Consider the following 12,653-nt stretch of genomic DNA (forward strand, 5'->3'; position numbering starts at 1 on the left):
GTGTTTGTGCTTAACGCAATTTTCAAAACTTATGAAACAGTAAAAATTTGCATTTAAATTAATTTAATAAAAACCATGCTAATATTAAATTTTTTAAGAATTTGCTTCTTTTCATTAGAGTTTAGTTTAGTTTTTTTCTTTTTGCTTAATTGTTGTTGGTTCTAGCTTATATACATATAAAAAGTGTTGATGTTGTTGTTTTTAAGGCGCATATGACAATTTTGGCCAGCGAGCATATATATATATATAAAACGATAAAGAAAAATTAACTAACTTAAATATTTAAAAAGCCATTTTTATTATTTTCTGTGCCATACAAAACAAAAAAATTCAACTAAAATTTGTTTATGCTTATGTTTACGAGCTAAGAAAACATGTTCATATATATATTTATATATTCACAAATATATATATGTATATATGTATTAAGAGAAAAGTAACTTGATTTAGTTTAATATTTTTTCATTTTTGTAATATCAATTAAAACTAGGCATAAATACAATGCTTAAATTGCCTAACGAAAAGCATTTATAAAGAAACCAAACGTAAATAATTGAGCATAAGGAAATAAGTAAATGATGTGCATAAAAAAGAGTAACTGTATATGATGTTGTTGGAAGTTTTCTTTTTTTTTTTTTTTTTAAACTTAATTTTAATAGCTGGTTTGCTGACGCTTTCCGTTCGCTTTATATTTAGTATACAATTTAATAATAATTATAATTTATAATAATAATAATAGTAATAATAATAGTTGCTAATTTGGCCTGACTTTCATTTAGACACGTTTGGTGGTGATGATGATGTTGCGGTTGTTGCTGTTGTTGTTGTTTCTGTTGGTGTTGTTGTTGTTGTTGTTGTTGATATTGGCGTTGCTGTTATCGCTACTGCGACTGGGGATACGAGACAGCATCGCGTAGAGTCTTAAGCCCCGCCTGCACATACCGAAACACCTCATGCATCGTGCTGTGCAGCGTCAGAGGGCCATTCTCGTGATCCAGCTTGCGTATGAAGTCTGCATAGAAATCAATAAAAACAAAATATACATAGTTAATAAGCGAGTGAAAATATATATTAATAATAATAATATTTTTCAATATAATTAAGTAATGATAAAAAAAAAAAAAAAACATTCTGCCTGAAGGCCTTTGTTGTTGCTCTGGCTTCAAAATTTGTTATTAGAAGTAATTCTTTGTAACAATTAAATAAATAAATAAATTAAAAAAAAAAAAAAATATATATATATATATATACATATAATATTATATTAAAATAATTTATATAATATAATAATGTTGATATTGAATACAATGTCTACATATATATATTATATATAATAATATATATTTAAATTAAAATACATAGTTGTACAATAAACAAGGCAATTTATATAAACAATATTTGGAATATTTTTTAAATATTCTATATTAAATATTTGTTTATATATTTACCATATAAATGGACAATGCTAAAGGACTTTCTTGGTTTGAGCTGCTCGTGGTCAAGTTAAGTGCACCCAAGCTTTAACTCGAACTCAGTTTGAACCAACGTTCATCAAGCGCTCAAGCAGTCAATCAGTCAGTCAAATAGTAATATCCAAGTAGTTACGTATACATATATAGTTTTAGCTGTACATTACCTATATGATTGCCGTTGCGCACCAAACGATCGGCTTGATCCCACAGCTCGTGAGCGCTGTTTACATAGGTGAGATACTCATTCTGCTTGCAAAGCATATTGTGTATGTCTTGAGGCACTATTTTGCCAGGCGGCGTATTCGAACCGGAGCCCTGATTGATAGCAAATAATGAATATGAATTTATTGATATATATTATATATAATTAATATTGATATCTTACCTGAGAGCCCACTGAGTTCGATGGTGATATGGAGGACGGCGTATTGCCATTCAGTATATCCCCCCTGCCAGAGCGAAAAAATTCGGTACAGCTGGCGATAATTGCACGACAATTGACGCGTCGCAATTTGTAAAGCTTTAAGGATATCAATGATTGGCAGCGCAAACTAAAGGAAGAGAGAGAGAGAGAGAGAGAGAGAGGGAAGATTAATGTTAAAAAAAGGTTTGTATATATATCCAGAGATATTACTCACCTGAGTATGGCCACAATGTTGTGCGATTCGTGATTTCCGTTCGTTGACAGCTGATACGGTCGATTCTTCGAGGAAATGTATCTGCGAAGACAAATAAATATGCAATTATAAAATTGAAATATAATAAATCAAGATTTCAAAATTCATGTAATTCATGTAATTCAATTATATATTAATGTTGCGTATAAATATTTTAGATTCTATTAAATTATTATTTGTTCTATTGAAAATATTTAGTACTTAAAATATTTGAATATAAATATAATCAATATATTTCGTTCTTTAAATATTTCATATTTAAAATATTCATATATAATTAAACTATGTAATGTTTTTAAATTTAATATTTGTAATAAAATAAAATAAAATAATTTTCCTATGTACAATTTTTTTTTGGCAAAAATATCAAAATATATGCTAAAATAATTCTTAAAAATATATGTATCTATCCCCCTTGACTGATGTTTTATATTTTAAATTTAAATCATCAAATTTTAATATTTTTAATGCTCTCCAAAATGAATTGGGTTTTTATATATAACTAATTATTGTAAATTGTAAATGATTAAGAAAATTTCATTTTAGAATTAATTCTTGATATATTATATTTGAATTTTGAATTTTTATACATTCGAAATCTGTTATGCTTAATTCTAATCAATTTTGAAAAATATAATATATTTGTCTATGTCTTAAATCTCAATTTTTAAACATAATATAATATTTTTATAAATTTAAATCTCATTATTATAATATTTAAAATTTATTATTATTTTTTTTAGTACTCCATTTTTTAATTTACTTAAAAATTGTTTGAAAATATTTCATCCTATATATGATTATTTATCAATTTTTTTTAATCATTTATTTATTTATTATTATTATTTTTTTTTTTTTAACTATTTTTATTTATGCAATCCGACTTCAATCTAAATAACACTAATAATTTATTTCACGTGAGTGAAGCTAATTTAATTATATTTTAGGTCTTAGACTTTTATATAAAATAAACTGAAAAGAGTTGGTCTTATGCTCTTAAAGCTATATTCCTTTTCATTTAATACCTGCAAATAAATCATAATTTTCTAAATAAACATTCACAGCTATTACGAAATACAATTTTAAAAACCTAAAGATTTTTTATTTCTTTTAGAAATTTTATTATATCAACTATAGATCTGCATCGCACTTTACTCACTTAATTAGCGACAGGGTGTCCTTGTACATGGTCCAGGTGGCCTCCATGTTGCAGCGCTCCATGGCATCGGCGGTCAGCAGGAAGTAGACAATCGCCTCGAGGTAAAGCGTCATCTGACTGAATGAATCACGTTCCGAATCGGCGGCACGTTTACGCCTGATCGCCTCCTGCAGCAGAAAGTCGTTTTTTCTATAAAGAGAAAGACGGGTTAACAAAACTGAGAACTAATGGAGGTAGAAGTACGACCGACTGGGAAATACCCAGACTGACTATCATTGCTAGATCAATTTCTCTAGGAGAAAATAGTATGGCAATGCAGTATGCCTAGTTGGGAAATACCCAGACCGATGCTCGGGGATTGATCACTCTCTCTGAGAAAATAAAGTACAGCCGATGATCGTGATCAATGCCTCTCTAGAGAGCGACAGACTTGCTAATCTAGTTGAGCTTTAGTTTAAGAGAAAAGAATATGACCATAGACTATGTCCAGCTGGGAAATACCCAGACCGATAATCATGAACAATTTCTCTCTAGAGAGCGACAGATTTGCTAATGTAATTGAGCTTTAGTTTAAGATAGTTTAAAAGAGTACGGCTATGGGGTATGTCCAGCTGGTAAATACCTTGTCTAGATCAATCTCAGCTCGTTTATCGATTGCTTTAATACATCAATGGCCATTGCTCACCTGAGATCGTCGTTTTCGTTCTCCTCCTCCTTGTCAAAGTGGGATCGATAGATGAGACGCGGCTCTGGCTGTGGCGCTGCTGGTGGCGGCGTCGTTTGCACCGCTTCGCTGCAGGTGGTTGGCAGTTGGATGGGCGCAGCGGCAACTGTTGCTGCCGCAGTTGTGGACTGTGACAGCGACTGTTGCTGCTGCTGTTGTTGCTGTTGCTGCTGTGATTGTGACAGTCGTGATTGCTGCTGCTGCTGCTGCAACTTGTTGGGACTGCCATTGGCGGCGCTCTCCTGCTGCTGCATGAGCAACTCGAGCTTGTCGCGCGATAACCGCTCGTGATTGTTGGCAGGCAGCAGCACCGGCACGGGCAGCAGCTCCTTGCTCAGCTGTTCGGCCTTCTCCTTTTTTCGCTTCTTCTCCTTGTAGGGGCTCGAACTGGAGCTGGAGCTGCGTTTGCGTCGACGCGCGGGCAGCTCCTGCTTGAGCATGAACTCCTGCTTAACGCTGTTCAGTTTGTACTTGCCCTCGTAGCCGGGTTCCAGCTCCGGCTCGGGCTTAACGCCATGCTCGTGCTTGACGCCGCCCAGCAGCTTGCTAGCCGCTGCACCACCCCCGGCTGCACCACCCACATACCCGTTGGGCGTGCAGATCTGCTGCAGATCCTTGGGCGTGCGTGCGCCTTCGGCGGACCGACTGCTGAGATGGCCGTTCTGCTGCGCCTTCAGTCTCTCTGGCTGGTGGTGGTGCTGCTGCGAGTGGTGCTGGTGGTGGTGCTGCGGCTGATGCTGTCCATCAGCTGCGTACAGTCTGTAGCTATTCTGATACCACTCGGGCGGCACTCGCGCCAGCTTGCTCAGATCGATTTTGCACATCAGCGATGTCAAGTGGGGCGTGGTGGTTCTTGCCGGCGATGCCAGTGTGGCGCCCAGCAGCTGTGTGGGCGTGGCACGCGGCTTAAGCTCTTTGGCCTGCTGTTGCTGCTGCTGCTGCTGCTGCTGTTGTTCCTCAGATTGATCGATGATGACAACCTGACCCTGTTTCTTGGCCCCGCCCTCTTTGGGGTTGAAGATGCGCGTCAGTGTGCATATCTTCTTCTTATCACTCTTGCGCTTGCCGCTGCGATGCTCGCCGTCCTCGTCGCTGCTGCTGCTGCTGCCGCTGCTGTTGCTGCTGCTGTCGCTGTTGCTGCTGCTGCTGCAGTCGCTGCTGCTCAAACGCTGCGCCGACTGCGGCAGCGATTCGGCCGCAAACTGCCCCAGCAGCGATTGTTGCTGTTGCTGCTGTTGCTGCAATTGTTGCTGGTGCTGCAATTGCTGCTTTTGTTGCTGCTGCTGCAGCAGCAACAATTGCTGTTGCTTGTGCTGTTGCTGCTCTTCCGTTTCGCTGCTGCTGCTGCTGTTGCTGCTGCTGCCAACGCTGTAGCGACGCTTCGCCTTGCTGCTGCTGCTGCTGTTGCCGGCCACGCCCACTTTATTGATTTTCACAATGCGCTTCTTGGCGGGATTCTGTGCAGACGTTGTCACAACAGTTGTTGCTGTCGATGCTGCTGCTCCTGCCGCGGCCGCTGCTGGCGTCTCACTGTCGCTGCCGCTGCTGCTGCTCGACTTGGTGCTGCTGCAACTGCTGCTGCTGCTGCTATCGTCGTCGCTGCTCAGCGCATCGGCACGATCGAGCTTCGCCGCCATCGTGGCAAATGTTGCTGTTGGCTTCTTGGTGGGCGTATTGCTATTGGAACTGCTGTTGCTGCTATGCTCACGCTTCCGCGTGCCCGCAGCAACAGTTGCCGGCGCCGTGCTGTTGCTGTTGCTGACACTGGCTTTGGCCAGCGGCTTCTTGGCTGCTGTCAACGTTGGTCCCTTGGCTTGCGAACTGCTCGCCGAGGCGCTGCTCAGATTTCCGCTCTGCTGCAGTTGCTGCTGCTGCTGCTGTTGCTGTTGCTGCGCCTGCTTGCGTGGCCTGCCGCGTCCCTTTTTAATTGCTGGCGCCGCCGCCGCAGCCACCGGCACCGCCACCGCGGCAGCAGCTGCTGCGGCTGTTGCTGCCAGCTCCAGCGCATGCTTCTTGTTGCTGCTGGCCGTGGGCTCGTCCTCGTCGCTGGAGTCCAGCGGCGCTGTTGCCGCCGACATTTTCTTTTTGCGCGGCTTCTTTTGCCGCGGCTTCGGCGACGCCGGCAGCGGCCCAATGGGCGTCAATGTGACGCTATTGGGCTGCACCTTGTGCTGCATTGCTTGCGGCACGCGCAGCACCGTTGTTATCGCCGCAGGTACGCCAGGTATTTGCAGTGTTTCGCCCGGGCCGGGCATCTGCAACACTTCGCTGCTGCCGCCGGCGCTGTCGGAGCTGCTGCTGCCGCTGCCGCTGCCGCTGCTGGCGCTGCCGGAGTCGGACAATCGGGACTCGCGTTTGATTTGGTTCTTTGGCAAGGCACCCGCCAGCGCCAGCTGCTCCGTGGTCAGCTGCTGTTGCTGTTGCAGCAGCAACTGTTGCTGTTGCTGCTGCTCCAGTTGCTCCTTCTTTACAGTCACACTCAGGCCATATCTCTGCTGTTGCTGTTGCTGCTGCTGCTGCTGCTGCTGCTGCTGTTGTTGTTGGCGATGCTGCTCATCCGCCTCGTCGTCCTCGTCATCGCCCACGTGCCGCGGCTCGTCGTGCAGCTTCTCGTTCTTCACAATCGCCGTGGTCACGTCGATAGACTCGGGTATGATCTGTGCACCGCCTGGCAGGATGCCCGGCACCTTCATGCTCACATTGCCTATGGCATTGGCCACGCCCGGCGACACACTCTCGGCGGCCGTCTGATTCGCTGGCTTGGGAAAGAAACGACTTAGATTCCAGCGATTGCTGTCCGTGGGCGAAGGCGTCTTGTTCGATGAGCTGGAGCTACTCATGGTGCCCATGCAGGAGCCGCTCGAGCCACCGCCGCCGCCGCATGTGTTGTTGGTGGCATTGATGGCACCACCAGCACCACCAGCGCCACCTGCAACACTGCCAGCACCAGCACCACCCAAGCCACTGGACGTGAGCAACCCACTGATTGTATTTGCTCCACTCGCAATTATCGTTTGGCTGTATTTCTTTTTGCTGCCATTGGCGCTGGCAGCGAGCCGTTGTTGTTGCTGTTGCAGCAGCAACTGTTGCTGCTGTTGTTGTTGGAGCAACAGCTGCTGTTGCTGTTGCTGTTGCTGTTGCTGCTGCTGCTGCTGCGTATCACCTTTGCTGCTTGCCTCGCTGCCCGATTCGCTGGAGTCGGACTCGGAGCTGTTGCTGCTGTTGCCAGCCGATCGACTGCGAGAGAGAGAGAGAGAGAGAGAGGGCGAGAAAGAGAGTGAGATTAGGGTATCCCAGCAGCGCTTGTAAAACTGTTATACTTACCCTTCCTTTTTGCGCTCATCATCTGATTCGGATAGTTCCAGATCGTTCTCAAGGCTGAAAGTTGAACAAATATGTTTTGCATTAGTCTCTCTGAATAAACTATTACGCTTAATAATGATATAATATTATAATAATGGTATATATTATTTGCCGTTATTATTTTTAAAATGTTTACCACAATTCCAGAATATCATCCATTATATCTCATTCATTATTCAACTAAAACCAATCAGATTTTGCCTTCTTATCTAAATGGTCTATATTTTTATTTTATTTTTTTAATCTTCAACTTAATGATATTTCATACATTTAAATTATTATTACTTTTTTATCTTCATCTTTATCATATTTCATCCATGTCCATATTAGTCCATATTTGAAAACAATCGTCATTATTAGTCACTTTTTACGAGTATTTCATTATCATTTTCTAAATTGCTTCCCCTTTAGTTAAATATTATTATCCACATTTACGCGTTTTGAATCAATCCCATCTTTCTAATCGTGAATTTAATACTTTCTTCCCCACTATCGAATACCTATTCCATTAATATCTGCTGTTAATTAAGTAATTTAATTAACCAACCCCACTAATTTCCAATTATTACACAATTTTTCTAGATTTAAATAAATAATTTGAATCACTATTTTCCAATATTACAAATTATTTTCTAACCTTTCTATAGCAATAGGCACTCCTTCTATATACTAACAACAGCATTTCCCATTCCATTTATTAACCTTCCATGACTTCAATCAATTTACCCTTTATTTATATATATTAAGATCAATATCTCCCACTACTATCGACTTCATATTACCCTGAGGTAGCACCTATCTTACTTACCTACTCAAAACAATTAAAAATAATGGAAAACATTAGATATATTTCCCAATTATTATAAAATTAATGGTAAACAATCGGTATGTCATTTAATAATACACAGCATAGCAGAATTATTTCTATTACCAAAATATGTCCCATTTGTTGATTATGACAAATATTTCCCATTATTCTTTCTACCTTTAGCCATTTTGTCCGTCATATTAGTCTTTCTTCTATTGCCATTACATTACATCCTCCACATGATGAAACATTCTCAATTACTTTCACTCTGCATTCCTCCCCCTATTTCCCACCTATTATCAATTACTCTCTCGAGTACATATTTTCCCTTTCCGCACTTACCACGAGTCCTGCTTCTCCAGCGAATGATTCTTTTCCGTTTTCATCGGCTTTATCGCTGGCGGCGTCGGCGACGCCTTTGGAGGCGTGGGCATCAGCTGCTGGATGGGCGCCACAGCAGCCATGCCCCCCAGGGCAGGCGGCACCGTTGTGGCGCCCGCCAGCGGTGCCAGCGGCAGAGGCAGTTGGCTGGCCTGCGGCGGCGTCGTCAGTAGCGGCGCTATGGGCGAGGTGATCGGCGCAATGGGCGCCAGCAGCGGCGTCATCAGCGAGGAGGCGCCCGCCGCCGGCGGTGAGTTGAGGGGGCCGATGGAATCAAATGCATACTTAAACTTATTGGGCCCATTCAGATTGTAGTTCTCGGACATGGGAGCGTGCGGCGTGGCCGCAATTGAGGTTAGCGGGGTCACGCGATAATTGTTGGTCATCTCGGTGATTATTTTGCTAATATCCTTCTGCAGGAGACGGAGGAAAAAAGGGAGAGAGAAGCGGAATTAATGTTTGTTAGCAATAAAAATAAATATATAAATATGAAATATTATGTATAAAATTTAATAAATAGCACAAATTTATTATCTAATCCAGATCCGACTATAGTTTTCTTAAGGTTTTCATAAAGCTAGAAAAGCTCTGGAGAGGATCTGATATTTCGGTATAATATATAATTTCTCTGTGTTGAATAAATATTTGTATAAAATGTAAAAAATCGAATCTTACGAAATCTTAGAAATGTCAGGCAGCCTAAGGATCTTCTAGAATAAAATTAATTTTTGGAAAGAATCTCGAATGTAGCACAATAACGATTTTTCCTTCTCAGGTTCACATATCTAATCCTTGTATTTTCGTTACACAGCGTACGTATCCTATAAACTACTTTAGTGGTGTAATATGCATTGAAATATAATAGGAAAAAAATAGAATAGCAAATTGTGGGTGTTTACTCTATCGCTCTGAGAGTAAAGGGAAATTGAATATGGTGAAATATTGGGTAAATAATAGGAAATTGTGGGTATTCCCACTAGCATTCTGAAATTAATTTTATGAATATATCCTCTATATTGGGTATATCCTTTATTATCATATTTTTCGACTTAGAGTCTCTTTGGACATTACGTTAGGGATTCTCCTACATTTCCATTTATATTTTTCATTAAATATCGGATAAGCTATGTCAAAAATAGACCACATACCTGCTTCTCTATATCTGTTCACTTGTCTGGACGTATTTTTGGCTATATGTCTATATATTTCAGCTAATGCCAGATAAATATTTCCATGTACTTTAATTTTTATTAAGAATTCCAATTATTTTCTGAATATTTTACAATAATTTATCGATACTTTTTCAGTGCTGATTTCTTTTCTTTTTAGACACATCAAAGTATTTAATTGTTCTCTAAGGCTATCTATCTATCTTATTCAATTTCAAGTCACTAAAATCATGGCCAACTAATCTCATTTCATTTAGTTCACTTCGATTTAATTATCGATAACTTACCTCTGGTGGCGGTGGCTGCAGTCCAACGCTATTGCTTGGCCGCTTACTGCTGGCCGCTGGCGGCACAAATCGTCCGCCGTTGGGCAGCGCCGGCGCCGGCGGCCCCAGAAACGATTTCTCGCGGCCATTCGGCATTTGCGTGGACAGGGGCGGGCCGAGGGGCGAGGACATGGACGCTGACGTCGCCCCCGATGTGGCATTGTTTGTGGCGCTGGACGAGTTGATGCTGTTGCTGTTGCTGTTGCTCTGGCTGGCGGACGATGACGATCTGGGCGGTCCACGTGGCGGCGCCATGCCGCTACTCGAGGGTATGTCATTCTTCATGGGCTGCCCGGGATAGCCGCCACGCCCATTGTAGGGCGGCTTATTATCCGCCTGCTTCAGATAGGTGGGCGCCCGCTGCTGCTGTTGATAGTGTTGCTGCTGCTGCTGTTGCTGCTGCTGCTGCTGTGATGTGGGCAGCTGGCCAGGCACCGAGGCGGATGAGGAAGCTAATGACGCAGCTGGGTTCACGGAGGCGGATGACGTGGAGTAGGAGTTGGCCAACGAGCTGCCACCGAACGAGAGCGCCGGCAGACGCGAACTGGAGGCATTCGTGCTGGCATGCCTGTAGATTCCCACCGTGGAAGAGTTCATATGGTCCCGGGCATCGATGAATTCGCCAAGGGCGGCCGTTATTTCCGCATCGCCCTCGCTGGGATTGAGGCGGCGCGGCTCGCCAAATAGACTAGTCTCACGATCATCGCTCTGTATGCCCTGTTGGCGTTCATATTTCTCGCGTTCGCGTCTTTTGCGCCGCTCGTTATCCTCCATGCTGCAAAGAGGTGAAATGTGTGTGTGGAATATGAAATTAAAGCTAAAGGTAAATGCATTTCGACCTGTTTAACAAACAAACACGACAACAACAACATCAGCAACAACAACAGTGGTTGCACAATTATAAATAACAAACAAACATGACAGGCAACAACATGAACAACAACAACAACAACATTGACAACAAGTAGTAGTAGTAGTAGTAGTAGCAGTGGAAGACGTGAAAGAGGGACAACAACAAACATGGCTCGGCAGTTGACAGCAGTTTGACATGCGCTGCGCTGCGCTGTGGGTGTTAATGTAAACAGTTGGACATGCATTGTGCTTGCAGCGCATTTCTGTTAGTTTTTGGCAGCAGTTATGTTTGCTAAGCAAATGTTTTTTTTCGTATAGGGATCACTTTTTATTCTTTATTTAATTAATATTATTATTTTGCGTTAGGATTTAAGACTTTTTTTCAATTTACAATTTTTTCTTTTTAATTTAAGTTTTTTATGGATTTATAATTCTTGGACTTTAATTGCGTAAATTGTCAATAGAATAGTAGAAGTTTGTATATTATAATGGCAAACATATAAAAACACACATACATATACAAAAACCAGATTTAAATTAGCTTTTAATTTATTTAAATGTTTATATTACATATTTAATTTTAGAATTTTATATAAAATTTATTATTTCAATTTAAGTTAAATATAAGTTGTTTTTTTTTTTCAATATAAATTAGCTAAAATATGAATGAAATTGAAATTTCAAATTCAAATTAACATATTTCCCCTGAATATTCGCATGAATATTTTTTGCACGTGCAGTGAGATAGAAAAGCTTTCAGCTCTGTTAGGCGTAAACAGTTTGACATGCACGCAAGCACGGTTTGATGAGCATGTAAACAAAGCCTTTGATTGTGGAACACAGAGAGAAGGGGTAGCATGTATACGATGTATGTGTGCATATGCGTATGTGTGCGTGTATATCTGCGTATGTCGTGTGTCTGTATGTGCTTGCTTGTGTGATGTAAACGCGACAGTTGTTTAATTTAAATATTTGCCTTGACATTTAAAAGCTTTGGGTTTGAGCTTTAGTTAATAAAACAAAGCCATATTTTTTGTTCGTGCCGCATGCTAAAACACACACACAGAGGGAGCATATTGAAACAAGCGAGGGAAGTGAGAGAAGGGAGAACGGAGAACGGAGAAAGGAGAAAGGAGGCGGGGTTACACAGCGCAACGCAATGACTCTCAAAACTTACTTATAATTCAGGTTGTACAAATTGTTATTGTACTGCAGTAGTTGTTGTTGCTGTTGCAACAGCAGCTGTTGCTGCTGCTGATGGTGTTGCTGCTGCTGGTGTTGTTGTTGTTGCTGTTGTGCCATAACGCGCGCTTAATATAAATATTTTTTTAATTAGTTTTGCCGGCAACGCGCACACATACAAGCAAAACATATATATACACACACCCACACACACAAGCAAACGCACGAAGGGAACGAAAAACGATTAAGAAAAAAATTAATGTTACGTGTGAGTGTGTGTGCGTGTGTGTGTTGGACTAAACAGAAAGTGTTTGTAAAAGTTTGTCGCGCTCGCTTTGTCGCTCGTTCTCTCGCTCTTTTTATCTCATCCAAAAACGCTCTCTTTGCTTTGACGCGCTTAGGTTATCGTTGTAATTCTGCTGCTCTGTCGCCAGCAGCGGCGTCGCGGCGCTTTGTATTGTTTGTTGTTGCTGTCTTCAATTTCTTTTTGCGCTGTGTTTGGTTTACTCTTTGTTGCTGTGCTTGTTGTTGCTGCCGCAG

General features: G+C 41.5%; 1 protein-coding gene across 1 annotated transcript; it reads right to left on the reverse strand.

Annotated features, from left to right (window-relative positions):
• Positions 1-445: 445 nt before the first annotated feature.
• On the reverse strand, positions 446-12,155 carry LOC6576610 (AF4/FMR2 family member lilli). Its single transcript, XM_032729345.2, has 10 exons — positions 12,109-12,155; positions 10,041-10,854; positions 8,546-8,997; positions 7,357-7,410; positions 3,994-7,269; positions 3,309-3,497; positions 2,111-2,191; positions 1,858-2,023; positions 1,637-1,787; positions 446-1,012 (listed from the first exon to the last, which is right to left on the reverse strand). The coding sequence occupies exons 2-10, from the start codon at positions 10,851-10,853 to the stop codon at positions 882-884; spliced, it is 5,313 nt and encodes a 1,770-aa protein (XP_032585236.1). The 5' UTR covers position 10,854; positions 12,109-12,155; the 3' UTR covers positions 446-881.
• Between the last annotated feature and the right edge of the window lie 498 nt (positions 12,156-12,653).

This window comes from Drosophila mojavensis, unplaced genomic scaffold (assembly GCF_018153725.1).
Source record: "Drosophila mojavensis isolate 15081-1352.22 unplaced genomic scaffold, ASM1815372v1 contig_36, whole genome shotgun sequence".
Taxonomy (NCBI): domain Eukaryota; kingdom Metazoa; phylum Arthropoda; class Insecta; order Diptera; family Drosophilidae; genus Drosophila; species Drosophila mojavensis.